Source organism: Trachemys scripta, chromosome 10 (genome assembly GCF_013100865.1).
Source record: "Trachemys scripta elegans isolate TJP31775 chromosome 10, CAS_Tse_1.0, whole genome shotgun sequence".
Classification (NCBI taxonomy): Eukaryota; Metazoa; Chordata; order Testudines; family Emydidae; genus Trachemys; species Trachemys scripta.
Genome location: NC_048307.1, coordinates 7158344 through 7182521, shown reverse-complemented (window position 1 = coordinate 7182521; position 24178 = coordinate 7158344). Strand labels below are relative to the sequence as shown.

Below are 24178 nucleotides of genomic sequence, written 5' to 3'. Positions count from 1 at the left end.
GTCTGGGTCTGGGCAGTGAGGAGAAGCCTGCATTGCTGTCGCCCATATTATACCAGTTCTATGGACGGATCTTTGGTTTCCAGGTTGTCAATCCAACACCATCACACAGGAACTAGATCCACCTCAGCACAAATGCAGAGAACATCTCCCACCAGCGGACAATTTTAGAAGTGGGTCAAGTCTGAGAATTAGTGCATTTAAACCAACTCAAGATACCTGAAAGATGGCTTTGTACAATGAGCATCGTGTGAAAGGAACACTGGAAAGTCTTGGTGGGCTGATGAGCAACTCAAGGCAGCTATGGACAAAAATAAACATTATCACTGGTCTGGTTAGGAAGAGCAGGAGGAAAGGAAAGCAAGACACCAGGTGTATCTAAGACACAGATTCATAGCCATCACTGTACAGTTCACACTAGTAGTGCTTTTATTGGAGTATTGCACATGCAAGAGCCAAACTAGAGAGATGATTTCTGTAAGTTAAGTATGGTAGAGTAATACACTTGGATCATCCTTACGTAAACACACTGGCTTTCTACATAAAGACAGCAACACATTTATTTAGTGTGTGTTTCTTCTGTTTTTACATAGTCAATATTTGTAACAGTTAAGTCCCCTTTCCCTACCCCCTCCCCCAAACAAAAAAATACCCAGTATCTTCAGTAAATAAATATTATCCACTTTTATCTGGAAAGCCTACAGCTTTAATATACAGAGACGCTATTACACAGGTTACATTTGTAGTGTTAATGGTAGCTCATAATAACATTACAGAATGAAGAGCTGACACTTATAAAAACACAGAGCGGGGGGGGGGTGTTTGGCATATGCTTGCCATTGACTAGGTGGAGACAGCAGGAGAGAGCAATGGGTGGGTAAAGCCAGCTCGCAGTCAAATGGAGCTTTGCACTTAGCCCAGATGGATAGTGCAACTGCTGCTGCTTGTATGAGGCAGGGATGGGAGTGGCGAGGTTTTAAAGTCCCACGTCAAAGGGCATGTTGTGATCTGGACAACCCGCTACGTGTGGGAAGTTGTGGCCGGTGAGTACAGGGGCAAACTGGTCCTACAGGGGTCAGTTCGAAAGGGACAGGAGCGGGTTATTAAGTGGACGGTAGCAGCACCTGAGTGCTTATAAACGCATGCAGGAAGGGGTTTTCTGCCAGCATTCTTCTACTGGGCCAGTCAGACAAAGGCAGTGGGAAGATGCCAACAGGATACCTATGGCAATCAAAGAGTTACCTGCAAGAAGAATGCGATTTACCCACCGATCGCTTCATTATTTCCATGAAAAAAAAAAAAAAAAAAAAAAAAAAAAAAAAAAACTGTCCTGAGTTTTGTTTTTTCCCCCCAGGACAGCCTCTGCAAGCCTTGGGGTTGGTACTGAGGAGGTAAACAAATACAGACCAAACTCAATCAGCTGAGCCCAGGGCTGGAGCCAACCAGCGTAACCCTGCCCCACAGCACATCCCAACAACGCAGGAGGCCCTAGAATTTACAAGGCAAAAAATAAATAAATGGTACATGGGAGCACCACCATCTGTACCATCCTCACTGGTGGAAACAGAAGAGTAGCGAATGGGAAGCAGCAGATACAGGTCACACTGGCTGGGGCTTTCAAAGGAGTCGAGGAGGTGCACAACTCCCACTAAAATCCAACAGGAGTTGGGCAATTAACTCCTTCTGTGCCTTTGGAAGCCCCCCTCTAGATCTACTGCTACACCACTGGAGGAAACCAAGTCTCATCACTATGTCTGGCTGGGTAAAAGTCCTCCATTTAAGGTGGAAGCAGCTAGTTTCATTCCTTAAAAACTCCCTCTGCCTGGAAGTGTAAAAACAAACCTGAAATGCTGGCACCCGAGCTGATTTGGTCAATGTAATTTGGGGGACACAGTTAAAGTTGGCAGGAGAAAGGGACATTGGAGGCTACATGATGGTCCAACTCAGACCACTTAGCATACATATTCTCTGCCCTTTAAGAGGGACCATGGTAAGTTTTTGTGAGCTTTTTCTCCCTTGAACCTTGCATACGTGTTAAACATCCTAAAAGTCTGTACAGCACATTGTTATCTATTACACTCGCCAAAGATGCGCCTGCAATCTACACGCAACGTTTAAAACCAAAACCCAAAAGAGGTATATTTAAATAGAAACAATTCATTTTTTACATCTCAGCACACAAGGAGTTAACAGATGATGTTAAAAAACACATTGGAAAGCATCTCTTGACAAAATAAATACTAGAACCTAGAATAAAGTATCATTAGAACTTACAACGGACCCCAACGTTAATTTAGTGTCACTGAGTACGAAGCTGTGATTTCTAAACACTAGGAGAAAGGCTTTCTGCTGAGCCATGCTGCTCTTCTGACATGAATACCAGAGCCGTGTCAGTTCTCTCACTCTTGTAGAGGAAGCATTTACAATAAAGGGGTGGAAGAGTAATTGAGGTAACCATCTTCCAAGGACAAATGGAACAAGCCATTCCTTTCCTCAAAGGGATTCAACTGCTCCCCTTCTTGCGAATCACAATGAACAGAACGGAGAAGATGGGAGATCCTGATGCAGGACATTGGAAAGCTTCAGCAGTAGCTCTGACATTTACAACAGAGGCCGTGGGCTCGACTTTCAGACATTCCACTCAGCCTGATCAGTTTTGTTCCATTTTATTTTTCCCCTATCAGAGACTGCAGTCAGCCAATTAGCAGCTCGACAAGATCTTGCCCCAGGGACCAATCTCTTTCCAAGGAAGCAACTCTAGTTTATGCATGGTAGAGAGGGGAGGGGGGTTAACCCCTTCTTTCCCTGCAGATGACGGACAACTGCAGGCAGATTACCTGTCTTTCTCAGGGGGAAGAGGACTCCACAGGAGATCTCCAATGGCAATATCACGTGAAGCCAATACCACTACATTTCATCTCCAAGCCTCACAGTGATCCCATCCCACTGGCCCTCCCCCTCAGGTAACTCAAGTTCTGTACAAGATCCAGATTTCTAGCGGAGCACAGCACATCCAGCCCTCACAGCTGGAATTTGAAGTTGGGGGTGGGGGTGGGGTAGCAGAGAAGAGGCAAAGGATAGTTTCATTCCCCCTGCTTAGATCAAGCCATCTCTGTGGCCTGGCACCAGTTTTGAATCCACTCGCAGGCAGGCCTACATTCTGCACAGCACAGGGCTGGCTGAGAACAGGCACATCCAGAGCAGGGAAGGACAATCTCAGCCCCTAAACCAAGAGGAATGAACCAAGGGTTGAGTGAAGCAATGGAAGGAGAGGGGCAGAGAGAAAAGGGGGAGAGGCAGAGGGCTGCCTGGGGCAAGGGAGGGAGGTGGCAGCTGGAGAATGAAAGGGCGGGAAACCACGCATGCTTGGATGACTAGAGATCATACCACACACTCCCCCAAAGTCTTTGAGCAAGCTGGTATAGTCCTTCTCGGCAGCCCATTCACCAATCACACGTTGCCTGGCCTTCTATCCAACAAGACTTACAAGTCGCATTCCTTCAGCTGCCATCACTGACAACCCCCGCTCTGTCTCTCCCCTCGCCCGCCCCCCCCCCCCCAACAATTCTCTTGCAACTTCCTGCTTTGCTCCTCTTCCAAGACTCACTGTTGAACAGCCCCATCCCCAGCTGGCCTGTTTCAGAGATCGTAACTGCACCCAAACTGTTCTGTGCCAATAAACAGAGGCTGAGATGGCACTTTCCCCTCCCCTCTATAACTGATGCTCCAAGTCATGCACAGTCCTGTCCCGAGGTATGCCCCTACTGGCAAGCTACATTTGTTTTTCAGAGTAAGAGTGAACATGGACAATTCTGCTTCACCGCTGTGTCTCTAAGACTAACACACTGCAGTGGGCCATTAGGGGACTGACAACATTTCATGCATATATCACGGCCTAGACAAAGCCTGAAGTACCCTACACGTGCAGGCTAATGGAAACTGACCAGAATAAAACCAATTTCAGATCAACATTCAGGGAGCTGGCATGGGGGAGAGAAGCATTAGCTACATCCAAATACTAGACTGTAAGAATGGTTCGAAGTGTGGTCTAAAGCAGGTGAGAGTGGCGCACACATAGCAGTACGCAGGGAAGTCATGACGTGCCGAATCAAAACGAAGCAGTTCGCTGCCTAAAAATTCTCGTGCCCTCAGGAACGATGACTAGTGAGTTGTGAGAAACAGCGTTCTAAGTGCAAGTGTGCTTAACTGATACAGCACCTCTGTTAACTCGGCTCTCAAGTGTATGGACTCTATTGTTCCATCTTGCGCCACTGGCTTGCTACCCAGGAATCTGTGCAGGGTATGTGAGGGGATGGGCGTAGAGGAGAGTAGCATAGGACTATACTGGAAATGCTGGTCTCCACAAGGCAAACACACTGCAGAATCCTTTGGGGCATCTCCAAGGAGGACAGCATTGTTAGTTTATTCCTCTGACGAGCAGAGGGAACAGAATCCAAGCATGCAGGCAGAAAGGGGGAGGGGTGGGGGGACAGGCGCCTCTTAGCACTAGGTGGTTGTAAGGAGGCAGATACGGCAAAGGGCATCCCACGTCTATTTCACATTACATACAATAGGACCGCAGCCAGCCAGTGTTTGAGCCCAAACCTTCTAGCCGGAAAATAAAGAACTGCCTCTCCAATATGCACAGCCAAAGTGCCAGTTAAAATCTTTCCCCCAGTATCCATTTGTCTAGGAAGTCTCCTACAAGAAATCACAACTCTGGCCCCTTTTTCTGATGACCTACCTCTAACAACATTTCTGTTTTTACCCCTCCAGTGCTACAGGGCATACCAGGGACATTCGGCAAACATGCCCCTCCAGTGTGGCCAGTCACACTCATTACGTCTTTCAGTCCCATCCATTTGCATGGATGTTATTCAAACAGTTGAGGAGATGAAGGCAGTGCCTGCTTAGTATCAGAGCTAATTGCTGGAGAAGTATTCTCCAGCTTGGGAGAAACGTAACGGTTTTAAAAAGGCACACATTCTAGACAAAATACTATAGGGGAAAAGCTCCCTCAATGAGTGAAATACTTCATACAATATCTAGTGTTACAATAGCCATTTTCCTATTCACGGCTCTGCTGGACAAAGCTAACAAATTGCTTTCAAATCAGAGCAAGCTTAGATCAACTCAGAAAAAAAAAATCCCGTGAGACTACACACCGGAAGCACCACAGAGTGGAGAAAAGCAACCACCATGCGGTACCAGGAGATTTGGGGGTGGGGGGCGAAACGTAACTTGTGAAGCACATGTTGAAAGGGAAAAGCGGTTGTTCTTTACTCTCTAAGCCTATTAGAAGCTGATAGCTTGACCTTTGTATCTAAAATTAAAATACATCTCCATTCCGTTTCAGTCAATTACATGCGGATTGACACTCAGACCGGCCTATTCGGAAGCACCTACCTGCAGAAGGGGGTGGTCCCTATGTAAGTCAAAGGCAAGGCTGCTCTCTCTACACTTTCATATCAACAAGGTAAAGAAATACTCATGCGTTTTAAAGGGGTTTTCAGCATTAAGAGTTGTTTGGATGGGAATTGGGGGGGAGGGGGGGCAGGTTAAGCTAGTGGTGGAGGACTGTGGTCTGGGAGGAGTGGTCTTTAATACAAAGGGCAGGGGGGGGGGGGGGGTGTTTCAGAGATAAGCAGAAGAAGCAATTGATGAAACCAGGAGGGCAAGGGGGTCATGGTTAGCCAAGAACTGGGAGAGGACAATGTGACTGTACAGAGACATTCTTCCGCAGAGCACGGGGATGGTAGCCAGGAGTGCTCTTTACAGTGCGAAGAGGGCATCCTCTGAGCGCTCCTGCTTCTTCCTGCCTGAAGGATTCGTAGGAGGAGTGGGGGCCTCCAGCGGAGGAGAAGGTAGATTTGGGACCGTCTCGGCAGCTTTGGCTCGTTCTTCTAAAAATTTGTCAAACTCTGCAACGCAAAAAAACATTGAGAAGAATCAGAGTTAAGGTCGAACCTCTGCACGAATCTAGCAGTGCACTGACTGTTCTCTGGGTACGCACAGGGCAAGCAGAGCATAGGCACGATCACTGAACGCTTCCTCATGCTGCCCCTGCCCCAGTGTGTTCCATCCTTGACCCCGCAAGGGATCAGAGCTGTCTCCATGGGCCATCAAAACTTCTCATCCCTTTGGTGAGCTTGCCAACAAAGTGAGCAGCTGGTCCGGTTCCCAGAGCACAGGTATCCATGCCAGAGAATCCACTACCAGAACTAGCACAGAGACCCAAACGCATTTCACACAAGGCCCCCGGTACAGCCATCCGAGGGTAACAACTACTTATGGTCACCGCTGACAAAAGGGAAAGGCTCTGTACCAGTGGGTCTCAATGTTTTTCACTTTGGAACAACCTCCTCCCACCTTGCTACACGGGAGGGGGAATGCTGTCAATATGGGGTTACGAGCCCTAGGTTGCTCTGTCCCCACTGTCAATCCCCTGGGCCAACCTTTTGTAGACACAAGCCACATTCACAAATATGGCTTCCTCACAAGGGTACAGATAGCCGGGGGGGGGGGGAATAGCTCTGTGGTTTGAGCATTGGCCTGCTAAACCCAGGGTTGTGAGTTCAGTCCTTGAGGGGGCCACTTAAGGGTCTGGGGTAAAATCAGTACTTGGTCCTGCTAGTGAAGGCAGGGGGCTGGACTCAATGACCCTTCAGGGTCCCTTCCAGTTCTATGAGATAGATATATCTCCATATATTATATTAAGCATCACAGTAATACAGTTTAGTCAGCAGAGTAGATCAAAACTCAAATGCCAGTCAAGGGTGCGATCCCAAACATAGGGAGAAATACCACCAAGTGCTATTCTTGTGGGTGGGGAAAGGGGGAGGAAATGAACATTTCCCACACTCCAATGGATGGTATCGGAGTCATGCCTGTCAATATTTATAGGTTCCCCCACCATTCTCATGCAGTTTAGAATCCTTTAAGTGAACTTTGCTCTCTCTCACACACTCAATTGCTAAGCAAAGCACATGGGCAAATCACGTGCCAGGATTGGTTTCGGAGCATCGCATACGGGCAGGAACAAAGTCTGGGAACACACAGTACAAGTGGGGCATGTCCAGGGAAAATGAAAAAATTGCAGCGAGGGGGAAAGAGTTGAAAAGTTGGAGGGCATTTTCTTGGGCTTGTTTTTTGCTGAGCACTATATAGTGCGTCACTCATTACAGCTTTATGACATGCCGGGGCATGCTTCATTAACCCTCAACCTATACATTAACTGTGGTGTCTCAATGAAGTTCGGAAATCAGACGCACTGTTTACATCAGGATTAACTAGTTAACACCTTGGAAGCATGGCATCTACCCCCACAGAATATGCCCCGACATGTCTTACTGCTCAGATATGGCTACTGCATTTTTTTTAAAGATTGCTCTCTTGTTTGGATCTATCCTGCTGTCTGCCTGCCTTCTCCTGCTCCTCAAAGCCAGTGCGTCTGCTTTTGCAGAATTATTTTTTCTGTTAATGAGGCTAAAATAGGACCTTTCTGGGCTCTTGATTTAACCCTTTTAAAACAGCTTGTTTTAAGATGATCATTTGGGATGTTTAGCCAGCTCTTGATTAATCTATTTTTCTAAAAGTAACTAATAAAAGCTGCTCAAGGTGCCTGATCACTCCTGCTAGGGGCAAGAAGGATAAATATTCAAGGTTATGCCCATCTGCCAGGGAGGCACCACATGGCAGCTAGATCAGCAGAGGGGAGATTTGAAATAAAAGGGGAAAGTGGTGAGATGAAAAGGAAGAGAAAACTCAGTTCCTTCCACCAGGAGGCAGGGTGGGCGAGAGAAGAGAGTCCTGGAAACTGGGAACAGAAACATCCCATCCTGATATAAACAGAGGACAATCATTTCAAAGTGCTTAGGGAGTTCAGTGTCTCGTATGTTGCTACAGAGGCACTACACCACTACAGTGAAGAAAAAGTGAAGCACAGAAAGCTACCAAGGTAACCAGCACGAACAGGTGGGTTTTTTGTAGTTCCCTCCTGAAATTCTCCACCACTTCCCATTTCAATGAAGATGCTCCAGAAGGATGCACTATGGAACATCAGCTACCATGAGTTTGGTGGATTGGAAGAGGATCTCTGCTGGGTGATTGTATCAGAAGAGAGCAATATGGATATTCTACTCAAAGGCACTGGACTGAGACAGCTCTGAAAGCCAGAGGCTTTCCTCCTTACCTTCACTTGTCACGCCTTCTTCCAGTTCTTCTCCTTTCTGCAGTTGGAACAAAGAAAGAAGTATGAACATATGTACTTAACTTCGCATCACCCTAAGCAAGTTTACAAGTAACCCAAACCATTCATTGCCTCTGCCCCTTTATTTAACCACAGTTACTACTGGAGCAAGATGACCTAGATGAGTCACATGGTGCTCATGTCAGGAGGCAGACGAACGATCCAGTATTTCTCTGAGTTGCAGAGCAAGAGAAATAGTCCAAATGATGGTGCTATTGATTACTGGTGACATCCATTATCAGTGCACTCTCCATTAGACCTGAGTGACAGTCAGTTAATCTCCATCTTCTCCACTTTCAAGAGAGCAGGCCTTTTCTTATCAAGAGAAGCCATTACCCGATACAAAACTGAATAGCTACAGGAGATGCCACCTCACCTGTTTACAATTCCTTTAGGACATCATGGCTGTGGCTTTCGCTAATAGGGCATCTTATTTAAAAGCTTAATCAAATGAGGTAGACACCCCCAATGAAGTGTTTAGGGACAATATTTTTCCTGAATAAAATGGATGGTTCATTTTGGATTTAGAATTCATGATTGAAGGGGGAAAAAAAAAGCTGATTGTAAAGCATGTGACACCATGAACGTAGATAAGAATAAGATGGGAGGGCTGAAATAAAATGATAGGAAGCTAGTGTGTTGCCAGGAGAAGTAGCAATGGTTAACATGCCACAAGTTTAGTACTGTACATTTTTCCCTTCAGACATCTAGCATGTGTTTCACCAGGATTTGAGAATTCATAATCATTAAATAAGGAAACTGTAATAAATCCCAACTAGGGGGCATAATTTTCAAATAATTACCACATAAAAAAAAAAGGACACTGTCAAGTATTTTAACCCCCTCCCCCCCCAAAATCTAGTCTCCTTTGGAAGTGAGGAGTAACTTCTCTGCCTCACTTTCCCCATCTGTAAAACAGGAATACCACTTGCCTTACCAGGGTTTTGGGAAGACTAACACTTTGAAGATTAAGCATCATGTAAGGTGTAAGCATCATTCTATTGTACAGTTTTTTTAATGAGCATGTAGCCAGAGCTTAATGTATGATGCTACTGCTTGCTCTACCGTGTCCATCAGCTGAGCTGTACTGATGTTACTTCCTTGAAGTATTCCGTGACAAGGCCTGGTCACTTACTTTGAACTGGGGAACAGGAGGTTGAGCTAAACATTTGTCAAAATAGGGAAAAGCAAAAATCAGCAGAGAAACTCCCCCCTCCCGCCCCCAGTGAAGTTTCGAGATTGTAAAATGACATTAGCCAAAAGAAGAGGAGTGCAGGGGCAGAGAACAGACATTTAAAAGTTCTTGAAAGTGTGCCACTGCTGTCAAACCAATTTAACTGTAAAGAACTTAGGCCCCGATTCAGCAGTCCAGCTATTCAGCATAGCACTCGAGCATAGATTTAAAATTAAGCATGTGCTTAAATCCCAATGACTTCAATAGGCCTTAAGCATGTGCTTAAATACTGTGTTAAATAAAGGTGGACTTCAGCAGGTGCTTAAATGCTTTCCTTAATTGGGTTCCTTAAATCCAAATTCCTGATAATCATACCACCTCGGCGACACTGAGAATGGAGAAGTGAAAATACAACAGCAGCTCAGAAACGTGTTTTGGATGAGATCACTGCAAATGGCAACTATAAGTCCATGTACTTATTTATTTCCTTCCCTGGGGAAAAAACCCAAATATATGCTTTATACAGTGTCATTCCCTCCCTGTATATGTAACCACAGAGGAGCACCAATAGCTTGCATTAAAAGTTATGCATATGCACAAGTCCTACTTCCTACATGAAAAACGAAATATAAAAAGTCAAGTCTCACCAAGTCGGTACTGAGCCACTCCTCAATGTCATCCATGACAGAGGACTGTGCAACGGGGATCTATGGAGTGCAGCAAGAGACACAGCAAGGCAGGCAAAACCAAAATACATCCACAATCATGGCCACAGAATGATGGAAAATGCCAGAAATAAGATGGAAAAAAACAAAACAAAACAAAAAAACCACAAAATAAGCTGTAGGATGCACTGAAAAAGCAACAAAATACAAATAGCACGCAAATAAAGCAACACTTAAAGGTCAATTATGAACAGTGAGGCTAACAAAACCAAAACAAGAGATTATGGAGAATATGACCAGATGTGAGAACTTTTTGATTACATATTAAAGCCACCAATGCGGACTGATGGCTCTAATCTGGATCACGTAACACTTTCGAGGATAGAATATTGGATATGAATTACATTTTGAAATACCGAACTTCACAATCATGTCCCCCCACCACACTTTTTTTTTTTTTTTTTTTTAAATGGACATTAACCATTGTCTAAGGTTAGTAACAAACATAACAAAGGGGATCAAATACTGCAGTCTTCCCACAGGCAAATTAAGCCACTCTGATCAGTCCTTCCAGAGAGAACGTAACCCAGAATGACCATATTGAGGATAAACTCTTCAGAATCAAAAGTAAATTATACCGAAATGTTTCTTCCACAGGGGATTCTCCCCGAATCTTGCTAAGGTAGTTTGCCTAAAGAGGACTCTTCATTGTTTATGGCTGTCTTCCTACTTATTCAAACACATTATGATAAAAACCACCATCTCCTGCTTTGTAATGGTTACGGACGTGGATCTGATCTGTAATAATGTTATGGATACTTGGATGTAACTGTTGTATTAATGCTGCGTATGATTGGTCAGCGAGGGGAAGTTCTTGTACACTGGTCTCTTACAAGTTCCTATAGGACTGTATGGCTCTAACTTAACAGAGGGGCTGTGGAAAGCGCAAACAGGAAAGTAACGCAATAGACCTAAATAAGGACACTCCAGCACGCACTTGGAAGACAGTGGCATGCTTGCAGGCTCTAAGCTGAAGTGGCACAGCTGTTCTGTCAGGCACGGAGACTAAACACTAAGCAGTTAGAGCCTTCGGAGGAAAAGAAGGGGGGTGAGTTGCCAGGGGCTGTCCAGGAAGAGGTCACTAAGCTGGGGAGACAAGGTGACAGAGCAAAGCTCCATGGAAGAGGCTCAGGGAAGTTAGTCCTACCAGGATCCCTGTGTGGATGATGGTAAAACATCTGGTAAACGAGGTCCAGTCAGAGTGGGAGAATCATGTGATTCCACCCAGAGACAGGTGATGGCTAGAGGGTTGAGACCAGGGTGCACTTGACCGAAGCAGGATGGGGCAGAGATGCGGTTTGCCCAGTAACTGACCGTAATGATATGAAGATCCTGAACACCACAGGAGCACTTGCCGTTTAGATTGGAATAGGCCAGATTTCTGTGCAGGACAAGTCTCCGTTTTTAATTGGCAAGGATAAATTGGATCGTGCGTGTATGATGCTGAAGGCAGCGGTTCCAAGTTGCTGAGCGCTAGCTTAAACAGCCATTAACTGGAAGAGAGATTCTGTAGACAGTTTTTGACTTGCTAGCCTCCACGAACAAGTTGTGTCTTGCAGAGCTGACTAGTTGGTTTAATAGCTTTGGAGATTACTGACTTCAGACACGAGCCCCAGCCGTGCAATTACTCAGCCAGCGGCAATTTAAAAACCATCATAGGAGTTTTAAACTCCTGTCTCTCTCTCTCTCATGTATTTACGTGGCCCCTCTGATGGTTTGTTTTTAAGGAGGGTTATTTTATAAAGCTATTGCAATACATTTTTTTTTCAAAAGTCTACATGCAAAACAGAAAATGGGAATTAACCTATAAAACATTCAAGCAACATTCAGAATAGACTTCAGTTCAAAAACTAAGGACGGATGGTTAAGATTTCTTTGTGATTTCGTAGGGTTTTTCCAAAATTAGCGAGATCACTTGGACAATCGGGAAAGATGAAAAAGGAGGGGTAAGAGAAGAGAGGATGAACCTTCAACTCATAAAATCCAAGGAAACTTGGAATTAAAGTTAGACACCATTATTTGAAGGCAGTTTTTGTTTGTGGTTTCATCAGCAATAAAGACCCCACCAAAGAAATACTGCCAAACCGTTTCCTTAGTGCTGATAACATCCAATATTCTACCCTTAAAAAGGCCTGGGTGTTGTTAATAACACAAATTATGTTTCTACTCAATAGGATCCCACTGGAAAAGAAGCAGGTATGAAATGACACCTCAAGTCTCTAGGTGAACTCATTCATGCTCTTAGAATGTCTGTCCAACAAGGTTCATACTACTTGTCGCTAGACTACAGCCTTGTACTAGCATAGCTAATTCTATTCCTTTCTGGATATTTAATACAACTGACACCAATACTTGCTTAGCTGCTATTCATTTCTTCCCTCACTTGGTGATCAAAAATTCTTCGTATGATAGATTAGGGTAACAGTAGAGCTCTAAGGCACGTGTGATGACACCTATTTCAGAGGAATCCTTCAATCTTGTCTTTTTAAGGCTGCAGTGACCTTCACGCAGCTAAAGTGAATCCTAATTTTAAACAATTTAATTGGCTACTTGATTGTCTGCAACGTGTAACTGTGTGTGTTTACTGCATATACTGTAGTGGAGGTATTAACTCGTGTACAATATGTTCACTAACACGGCCTGTTGTGCCCGAGACGTTGTAAATAAGATGCAACATCTTATGGGTCAGGCAAGCCCAGGCAGTTGAAGCCATCATGGGTACAGGGAATTAGCCTTTTCTGAACATTGTAGGAAGCACTTTACAGAATCCCTGGAAAAGTGAAAATGAAATGACAGACAATGAGCTTGACATTGTCTTCAGAAGGAAGTGACTCAACTGGCCCTGTGTGTATTGAGGACGGGGACAGGGATCCTGCCGCTAAGGAAAATAAAGATCTCCAAAAACTCTGGCTGAGAGAGTTCATCTGGGCACGTTTGACGCTACTTTCACCAAAAGCGTATTTTCCTAGCTTGTCTGTGGCACAAGGAAGAGCAAACCAGGCTCCAGGGAAAAAGGATATACCTCTCAATTGTCCATGTCATACAGGCCACTGTTACATTTGAGTCCCAAATCTTCCTTTATCCCAGGCAGATGTGGTGGCGTTCCAATTTGTTAGTACCCAACAATAAAGGTAGTATAACCAAGTATCTTAATTATTGAGAGGAACCTGCCCCTTCCCCTGCCAGCTTTGTGTCTTTTAGGATCCACTGCGGAGAGCAGTTTGTTTTAGCTTTAGGTGAATTCTGGTTTGTTTTTTTTTATCCCAAACAATTTGGCTACTGACCTGCTGGCAACAGTGGTGGTTTTGAATTGTAAAATAAAGTGGGTGGCTTATGCAATGTAAGCTTTTGACTTATGTAACAGGCACCCAGCTGGCATGCTGCTAGGTAGTGTGTAGATAACTTAAGACAATCCAACATCCTCCTTACACTTTGGCAGCTGTTCAAATCTAGGAGAGAGACACTGGAACTACGTTGCCCTACCTTCAGTCAGAGGCGGCGCTAGATGTAAGCAGACTAAGCAAATGCTTAGGGCCCCAAGCAACTCAAGGTGGGCCCCTATTAATTATTAGTATATGTTGTGTGGGCAGCCCCCCAAAATATTCCTGCCTGGTGCCCCCAATGGGCTAGCACCATGAGCAGGAGAAAATAGTGCAAAGTTCACTAGAACAGTGTGCACAGAATCCTAGAGTGAACTTCTTATGCATGCGGGTATGGTGCTGGGGAATGGCACAAAGGGGGTGGGGGAGAGAGGAAGGAACTAAACCTAAATTAAGGCCATCACAGTTTGGAAAGAAGGCAACCCCAAGTGCCGGTTCATGAAAAGTTTAAATGATGCTCTGGTAGCTTTTTAAAAAGGCAAAAAAACCTCCCCTTTAACATCCCTAACGCTGCCCAGACACAGTTGAGAGGTGTGTCAATATCATCCCTCTTTTCCATATGTCAACAGTACAAAAAGTTTCCAAAGAATTTGAACACACAGTAGTTCAGGACTAGGATGCTAGTTATTCCATTTATACTGTAAATACTACAAAGTGGGATTAATAAATATGGTTAAGAACTACAGCCAGTTGAGAGAAACTGAGTTAATGATTAGTCCTGTTTTATTGTAGGGATATAATACGAACAAGGGTGAGCACCTTGTGAGGGCAGAAACTGGCACCTTGTTCATACTAGGGCAGCCAGATCCCCCCCAAAACCTGTGTGCCTCCATGAATGCTGCAGTATCCTTTTTTCCAGGCCGAATAACCACAAGCCAATAAGCAGATATTGTGTTTGTTTTTTTAATAAGGCAGTGGCCTGAGTGGAGTGAACAGCAGGGGCGCCAATTTCATGCTTCCCTGCACTTGTAAACAGTGGAAGAGCAAACACGGGGAACCAACTCAATCACAGTGTTATTCATAATGGATGAGCCTCGAACAAAATGGAATAGATCATCAGTGGCTGCTACAGCTCCACAGACCAGAACTGCTTCCAAAGGCATCAGTGGAGAAGCAGGTGCCATTCCTTTCACGGCTCTTTCAAGCTTAGATTAGTAATTGTGGGTCTGACAAACACTGGGAACCAGAGTTCCATTTCAAAGTTAGGTGCACGCAACTGGGCACACAGTGTGCCCCTGATACGTGCAGAGAACCCAGGATGCACTCAGGCATTTGCAAATGAATGTGACCAAGTCAGGCACCTTACTGGCTATGTACATGCCCAAATATCCGATTGCCGTGTCTCCACTGGGCACTGGCATGCATGTTTTAGGCAACGTGCAGTTTCACACACCTCATTTAAAAACCTGGGCTTGTGTTATATTTTTCGATTTCGTATCCATCGATTTCATTTAATTGAGGTGTTCTGATGCCCTACACCCTTTACTTTCTGGACCTTAATTTTTCTCCCAACATGTCCCCTGTAGGCTGAGATCTTCAAAGGCCCCTTCAGGGTTTGGGTGCCCCATTGAATTTCAGTAGGAATTGGATACCCAGCCCCTATAAGCTCTTTTGATAGTCCCAGCTCTAAAGCTTAATAGTAAAAAGCCTCAGCCCACTTCCAAAAAAAATTCCCCTTCGTCCCCCCTGAAAAAAAATCTAAGCCAAACTCACACCTATAAACCTGCAATAAGTCTCATATCAGGACTCTGACCACTCCTCCTAAAGTGGTGTGTGTTTATATCTGAAAGCAGGTCACAACAATAGTGCAACCTCAAAAATTAAAAAGTGAGTCAGTCCCTCTTCCCCCACCCGGAATCCAGACTGACTTAAAAATTAGTTATTTTAAAACAATCGTTGGGTTCTCTTTATTTCCCTCTGGTTTCTGAGCCTTTAAGGTGCACTCAGGTCACACTTTCAAACTTTTCATCGTAAGCATCAGAGCACAGAACTATTATTTAAATGAGTGCTGAGATTCTCAGGTGCTCAGCTGTCTTCAGGACCTGATGCTTAAAGTATCACAAGACTCACCCTAAAACTGCCAGAGTTAGAAACTCTGCACCAGGTCCTCCCAATAAAGTCCAATCCTGAAAGCCTTAATGCAGGAAATATTCCTTAATGGGACATTTGCTAGTACCAATGGAACATATCAATCCAGCTAGCATACTCAGGTTCCCTTGTTTTAGAGTAAGCGGAAAAAGAGAAGGACACAGAGAAGTACTCTTCTTCTATGCTACTCAGTCCAGTGAGGTTTGATCCTGCAAACTCCATGGTGAGCACAGCCACCTGAAGTTAAGTGCCACAGGAGTGGGCTGCTATTAAAGGAGTTCAAAAAGGAGCCTAGAAAATGACCCATCTCTGAATTAAATACATGGAGCTTGTGTTTATGCTTGAAAAGTGGATACTGCATATATAAATCGAGACAGTAAAAGGAACTAACAGGATCCCCAGCCCTGTTTCGAAGGTGAATATGGACGGTAGAAACTGCTAAAACTGAGGCCAACAGGAGACTTACGGGGCTGCAGGTCTCTGGGCAATATAAAAATGCATTTTGGGAAACCTACCCCCTGAATATTAATCTTTCCCCATCCCCTAGACAATTATACAGGCGGGGAATAAAATCCTTGTACTGTCTGATTTGGGGTAGCTTAGCAGGTTGGGTGAGAGGTAAACACAGGATGGTTATTCTACAGAAGGAACGGGAGTGGGGAACAGGGTTCATTTTAATTGGTGAAATCCTCACCATTCCTTGTGTAATTAGCCACTTGTCTATGGGCTCCATGTCTGAGCTCCCACCTTTACCTCTCCTCTGTGTTGAGAACAGAAATGCCCATAAAGAAAGAAACCACAGCAACACCCGTGATAAGGTAATAATACAACAGCAGTAAAATAGAAGCATATACTATGCATAGGGTCCTTTCTGGTAATACCCACTTAAAGACATCACCCGCTTCTGTCACACTTCTGTGTGATCTGTACATCAGAATCAGCAGTCCTGGCCTCTTGGCTTCCTTTGAGTAGGTTAGAGAACTAACCATTTCTAAGTGAGGCTGATGTTTCTATTTTTCTTAAAAGTCGGCAGGTTGTGGACTGGACGACTCAGAAATCTGTTGGACCTCACAAAAATATCTAAGTTTAAGACATTCTGGAACTTCCCTTTTTGGAGGTTATAATTCCCAGCAAACATTATTTCTCCTCCAATTTTTCTTGGTCTCCAGACAGACTGTCCACGCTTAGCCTGGCAATGCCAACTATGAAGGACATGATGATAGTGCCCAGGGGAGAGCAAATAACCCAAGCCGGATGAAATGTTTTGGCAGTCTTTCAAAACGCACATCTTTAAGGGCTTCACAGTTTAAGGGGACCAAAACCATAATATCATTTCAGGAGTTGGGCTGGAGAACGTATCACAACGTGGAAACACTCCATCTTCTCCACAGTGTGGATAACAAAGATTATCTCATGGGCACTGCCCTTCCCAGTTGCCATCCTGCAACATCTCGCTGGCAACTACAGCAATTCCCAAAATGGAGAGGTAAAAGTAATATATTTTTAGCTGTCGTCATATGATTTAGCAGCTGAAAACAAGGATAGTCAACTGCCTATGACCAGCCATCTCTCCATGGACCACCATTTGAGAACGACTTTACTACTTTAGTTTGATGAGAAGAATTTTAATGTAAGAAAACCTCATTAAAATGAGAAGCCTAAGAAGAATGTGCTGATATAGGCTTTGGCCCCTTCCTGGATGCCCTATAAGTGAAATATCCTTCAGTTAAGCCTTCTGTCCTAATTAAACCACACATTAGTTTATAGAGAACAAGGAGCTACCAACAACTTTACTCTTATTACACCAACAGGGGTTGATAACTTCTAGACGTTATTAGCATTTTTATCACCTCTAAGTAGCAGTGCCCAACATCTTTGCATCATTTTGTAAAGTGTATTTTGTCTCCTAGCTATTCAAGGTTTATGTTTCCTCCCAGACAAGCAGTGCCCATGTTAACCAATCATAAAATGGGCTATTTTGACTACGTGGTACAGTCTTCGGGACCTTTGAAAAGAGGGTGAAGATCTGAGCTGTAATGACATCCCACAGCCCAAAGTTCAATAGTCCAGGAGACTGACTGCTTCCCAATACTTTGACCAGTCAGATTAGTTCAGACCTAGTCCTTTGAACTGACAACGCTTCAGGCAAAGTAACAGCTATGCTGGTGTGAGTGCCAGGTGACGGAAGTGCCTGAAGCAGGTATAAAATAAGAACGAGATGATTGCTAACGATTAAGGATACTAACCCCTTAGCCACCAGTGGAATAGAGCCCCCATTGCCAAGGGCTTGGGCCTCACATCAGCACTCACCATTGGGAATTCCAAAGTTAGCCAGCAACAAAAAAGGGATTAAAGATTCTGTTCTCAATACTCTAAGCAGCAGCTGGGCACACCTGGCCTGACTCACACACAAACATTCATTCCCATTTCTCACTGGCTCAGAGTGAAAGTTCGCTGGGCTGGCCAGATGCCTCAGAATAGATTGCAACCTGCCAGCACGTGAGAGAATTGAGAGGGGATGGGGAGATGCAACTCAGCTGGTGGAGAAGGCTGTGTGCTGCTTGGCTCTTCCATGCTCCCTAGTGGTCAATACGAAGCCAGGTTAGGCGGAGGCTCTGAACTCCTTCAGCCGTCACTAGACTTATACTGACAACTGTGAGAGTACATAGTGGTGAAAAGGGGTTAAGGGAATATCTGAGAATTTCACTTGCTCCTTACTCAGCTCACATCCCTAGATGGGGCTGGCCAAAGGAGTTAAAGGCAACCCAGTGTGATCTCTCCCTCTAAGTCACTACTATCTAGTTTGTTACAACTGCAGACAGAGTGTGTTCCTTCTGCACAACTGTATTAACCTTCATAGACAAGAATTAATCAGCGTTCATAGAAGGTTACCCACACTCAGTTCTGCAGCGGCTCCTCCCAGAAAGCTAGACATCCAGGCAGACTGCAAGATTACAGAAGCATTCACCCACTATACTGATTACACTAAGTAGCAATTCTCCTTAGGAATGGTTACAAAGCAAGTACGTGCTCTCTTGATATTTCTTTCAAAATGGCCCTCACTGGCATCCACGCACTGGACAATGGTCCCTTGCGAATCATTGGTGGGATACCAAATGAAAAGTTTAACTCAGACACAGATGCAGCATTGCAAGCCATGCTCCCAGCTTTGTGCTGGAGTGCTTGTTTCAGAGCAATGACGTACCCCTCCTGTATTCTGTTTTCGAACATCCAGAGCAGATGCCAGTCCTTTGACAGCCTGTGGATCTTCATACGTCACACTGAAACAAAGGAACAAACAGAACGGATGCAAATCCAGCCATCACTGAATGCCAGGACAAATGCATTGGGCACTAATCTACTAGTCTGCCGCTTGTTTTATTTGAGACTAGCATGGAGCATATCATTTTTTTGAGTGCAGTAGGTGCCTCTCAGTACAGATAAAAATACATTCTCTGACCCGAGGAGATTACAAATGGATTTCAGATATGATGCAACATGTGATGTGTAAGAGACAGAGTAGGGATCGAGAGGGGAGGCTGAACAGGCATCAAATATGATTACCAAGTTACTTACTGAAGGTTAGGGCATAGTACAATGGAGCAAACAGTTTCGGGTTTTTTTTGAGACAGAATGAGATTTAAATCGGCAAGTTTCTTACAGTTATCATGGTAGAAGTGAGCCTTCAGGTGGCTTTGGAGGTCAGCTCAGAAAGGGCATTCCAAACGCAGAGGACAGCACAGAAGAATGCCTGAAGGTGACTGGGCAGAAACAGGCACATGGGGCTTGGAAGCAGTCATCAATGGTAGAGCGGGGGGAAGGGAGGGCGCACAAAATGCTGGGACTGGATAGAGAGCACTTACGTTTCTTGTGAAGCCTTAAAAGGTGGTGACAAGCAGCTTGAACATGATGTGGTGAAGGGGGAACCAGTGGAGGGAAGGGGAGATATGACCTCATCAGATAATGGGTAGGAAAGAAGGTCCTACCAGTTATGGGGAGGTCATGATGGAGGTGGCCACAGTAATCAACAAGCGGTATAAGGAAACAAAGATGCAGGAAAACCCACTAGCTCAGTTCACCAGATCTGCTGCCTGTTTACTGGGTATTTAAAAAGATAAGCAAAATTGCTACTGAAAAGGATCATAATCATAGTTATTAAGCTAAGGGAGCACTACTATCACTTCCCCTTCATGCACAAGGACTAGTAATCGACTCTCTCAAGCCGATACCAACACCTACCTGTAAATTAGCCACTGGGTGGTGCTACATGCCTGACTTAGTGAAACACCTCTCCCTGGCATGCCTGCTTCTACCAGCCTGAGGGCCTGCAATCCACAGTCTCTGCCTTAACAATGAGGAGTCCTTGTGGCACCTCTGCCTTGCTTCAGCAGCAGAATAAGCTACAGCCAAATCTTTAGGGAGTTGCTTCGCTCTATTTTAACAGCATAAGAGCTAATGAAGGTACAATAATCCTCCCTTCTGAAATGATGGATTTCAGCGTGCTCTTTGCTCCATTACTTCCCATACACGGAGATGGAGTTGCAGGCTGAGAAGAGCAGTTTCACGTTTCATTTAGTACAACGGGCATAATGGAAACCCTGTAAGGGATCTGGATTTAGATCCCACTATTATGTATTTACCCCAGGCTTAGCACCTCAGTGTGAATTTAGAAACCCTTAGTGCTAATTTAGCAACTCTAAATTAAAATGCTAAACTGATCAAATATATTTCTATTACAGCTGGAGCAGCATGGACATCCGTACTTATGGCTGCTTAGGCCCTCCTGCTCTTAAGGACCTTTGAGTTGTAACTTCATAGCTGTGATTTTCCAGGCCCGGTCTCTGCCTGACGAGGATTATTTTTTTGGAGAAAACAGGCACAAATAGAATGCAGTGGGTAGTTACTAGCTGAGAAAGGTAATTACGGTGCATGGGATGCTATCTAGCTGCATTTCTAAGGTGCCTGTCACTGAAGGATATTGGTGCTGTTCCTACTGTGATACTTGGACTCGCTTCCAATCTCTGATACTACCTGTATTTCCTTGAATTTGAAACCAGGGAGAGCCCTAGAGAAGGGTTACATGAAACAAAAATACCTGACAGTCTCCTCTTAATGAGCCTCACTTGAGAGAGATCAAAAGCTCTCAGAAGAATGTGGGTTAGTTTTCCATTAAAAATATTCATGCCTATTTAGTGTCTGGAAAGGTGCCTGATCTGCAGCCCTGGAGGCTGAAGTCTTGTTTTCTACAGACTAGGTAAAGCGTGGGAGCTTCTTCATGGTGCCCAGCCAACATACCTTGATCTGGAGTAGCAGGAACCAGCCCTAAGTGTGAGATGGTAATTCAGTTCCCAGGCCCAGGCGATAACGACTGGTCATTACAGACTGGATTTGCAGGATTTGAAGCCATGACCTATAGGTGAAAGACTCTAAGGGGGGCATGTCTACACAGCAATTAGACACCTGCAGCTGGCCCGTGCCAGCTGATTTGGGCTTGCGGGACTATTTAATTGCAGTGCAGACGTTCCAGTTTGGCTGCAGCCTGAGCTCTGGGAACCTCCAACCTTGCAGGGTCCTAGAGCCCGGGCTCCAGGCTGACTGTGGATGTCTACACTGCAAATAAACAGCACCCCAGCCTGAGCCCAACGCAGATGGCATGGGCCAGCAACGGGTTTTTATACTGCAGTATAGACTTACCCTAAGCCACTGCTCGTCTCCCAAAGTTGACTCTCATGCTCTGATACCTTCAGGGTTATTTAGGGGAGGTTAATTCCCACACCCTCACTGTGTAGAAAAATAATTTAAGTGACTTAATTCCTAAGTTTTTAGGTGACTTGGAAATTCAGAGGTGAACTGAGATGGCACCTGAAATTACTGAACCAATCTACAGTGGACCTTGGCCTATAAAAACACTCTCTCCACCTACCCAAATAATCTGATGAAATCCAGCAGGAGAAAATTTAGATTAAGTGAAGTCAGAGGACAAAAATCCACATCATTTGAGCTATAAAATCACTTTGATCTGAAGAGGCCTCACATTTTTGTTCCTTAGGGATAAAGAGCATTAAAATCAAATGCCAATTTACCTCTTCCGTTGGTCAGCCAAGGAACTGCCTCTTGTCTGCGCAAACATGTCAAAGTCGTCTCGAGGGTTACAGTGTTGAAGAGAGCTGAGTGTTCCACTGACGCTGTCTGTGCCCAAATCTACAACAACAACAAAGTACAGAGTATAAGGGACCAATAGAATAGTGAATTGTGATCAAGTACCAGTCAGGAATACCGAGGATACACAAGAAATCATCAGCAATACAGGTTAGTTACAGTGAAAAGTAGATGAGTCAATGTTGCACTGAGACTGATGAAGTGTGTAGGAGACATCCTCTGGGCCCTGTCCACAAGAGGGTTGAAACTATACTAGCCACAGTCCTGTTTATACATGGTAACTACGAGCAGAGTTTTTACTCTGAGTAGCATCGAGAGAGATTTCCCATCTCTCAAGAACCATGATATAGACTATACCGCCTAAGTAGTACAAAGCTGCCTTCTCTCCTCCCATCCCCCAGTTTCGTTATGTTTTTGAGAACCCAGGCAGGGAGAGAATGAGGAAAAACAAATGCGGGAAAGTGAGGAGACGAAGAAAGTTAATGGAATGAGAAAAAGTCATTTGCATTTTTCTGTATTATGAATTTGCACTGAGATTCAATTGGTTTCACATGGTTCTGTCGGTGATAAGGGAGCAATCACAGCCACATAGCTAATTTGAAACAATTTTCATAGATTCATAGATGATAAAGCCAGAATGGACTCCTGTGACATCTAGTCTGACCTCCTGTGTAACACAGGGCAAAGGACTTCCCAGAATTAATTCCCTGTTTGAACCAGAGCCTCTCTCTTAGAAAAGCATCCAATCTCGATTTAAAAATTGGCCAGTGATGGTGAAATCTGCCACAACTCTTGTTAAGTTGTTCCAACGGTTAATTAGCCTGTTAAAAATGTGTGCATTATTTTCAGTGAGCATTTACCTACATCCTTCTTGAATTGTGGACAGCAGAACTGGACACAGTATTCCAGGAGCAGTTGCACCAGTGCCAAACAAAATAGTACTATAACCCTCCTTACTCCTACTCGATATTTCGCGGTTTATAAATCCAAGGATCACATTAGCCCTTTTGGCTGCAGCATTACACATGTTCATCTGATTATCCACCGTGACCCCAAGTCTTTTCCAGAGTCACTGCTTCCCAGAAGAGAGTACCCCATCCTGTAAGCATGGTCTGCATTCTTTGCAGGGCCGGCACAACCCATTAGGCGACCTAGGCGGTCGCCTAGGGCACTACAATTTGGGGGGCGGCGACTGCGGTGGTATTTCGGGGGCAGGACCTTCTGCCGCCTCTGTGCAGGGCGGCAATTCGGGGCGGGACCTTCTGCCGTCTAGGGCGGCAGAAAAGCTGGCAGCGCTTTGTTCCTAGATGTATGACTTTACATTTGGCTATATTAAAATGCATATTGTTTGCTTGCGCCAAGTGATCCAAATCGCTCTGTATCAGTGACCTGTTCTCTTCTTTTACCACTCCCCCAACATTTGTGTCACCTGCAAACTTTATCAGTGATGATTTGGGGTTTGTTTGTTTTTTAATCTTTTCACCATGTTTTACAAATTTTATATTTTAATTGGTTTGAAACCCCAATGTCCCTTGCATTAATACAGAACACCAAGTTCCAAATGTTGGCATTTCTCTTTGTTGAAAAATGCTCACGCTGAAATATTTACTGTTGAGTAAGGTTCAGTACTGTTCATTTAAGGCTCAGAAGAGGACAGCTATTTTGCACAAGGATTCCAGTCTTCTCAGCTGTAGTTCTTAGTCTAATGCTTCTCTCCGTTGTTAAATTGGCTGGGAATCCAATGCAGAGGTCAAATGGAATGACCAGATCAAGAGCCCTGTCATCTAGTTTAAAACACAAGATTTTGTGCTTGGATAGAACCATTCATCCGAGAATTTCTATTAATGTTTGTAAAAGTGCTTCTAAGCCTCAAACCCCTTTGGAGCAAGTAAATGAGTAATATCCAGACTTTACAGATAGGAAAATGGAAGCACAGAGGTTAAGTGAATAGCCCAAGGTTACAGAGTGAATCTGTGACAGACTAAAGCCCATATCCATCTCCTTTTCCTCTGTTCTAACCGCTGGACAATGCTTTTTACCCACAGCTCTTCTTAATGTCACCAGACTGTTACTAGTAACTACTACCTCAAATAAAATACAGGCACTTGTTAATCCAATGACCCAAATGTAGGCCCACCACAGAGTGGCTTGGGACTAGTCGTACGCAGCTACTGTTCCATGCTGATCTGCCCTTTAAAAACTAGGTACTTACCAAGCCCTGCAAGTTGCGAGGAAAGTGAAGTTGGAGGTGCTGTGCTCCCCACCATTGGGCTCACAACAGCTGGGGAACCAGGGCCCAGATCTATTAAATTATCCTCCGTCACTTCACTCAGCACCTGTTGGGACAGTCAAGATGGTAGGTTATACTTCCTGCCAAGCAATTATAACAGACAAAATAAAATGAGAA

The 24178-nt window shown here is 44.6% G+C and overlaps 1 protein-coding gene across 4 annotated transcripts in view; it reads right to left on the bottom strand.

Moving 5' to 3' along the window:
• Positions 1-5597: 5597 nt before the first annotated feature.
• Positions 5598-24178, bottom strand: part of TOM1L2 (target of myb1 like 2 membrane trafficking protein) — a 72851-nt gene continuing 54270 nt past the window's right edge. Inside the window, exons 10-16 of one of the 4 annotated variants that reach the window (XM_034782912.1) lie at positions 23984-24107; positions 21696-21813; positions 18818-18893; positions 16307-16372; positions 10067-10126; positions 8189-8225; positions 5598-5918 (exon numbers count right to left, since the gene is read on the bottom strand). In XM_034782912.1, the coding sequence (XP_034638803.1) occupies positions 5770-5918; positions 8189-8225; positions 10067-10126; positions 16307-16372; positions 18818-18893; positions 21696-21813; positions 23984-24107 (630 nt within the window). In that variant the 3' untranslated portion in view covers positions 5598-5769. The remainder of the gene's footprint in view (positions 5919-8188; positions 8226-10066; positions 10127-16306; positions 16373-18817; positions 18894-21695; positions 21814-23983; positions 24108-24178) is intronic. The other 3 variants (XM_034782913.1, XM_034782914.1, XM_034782915.1) reach the window with 3 other exon arrangements.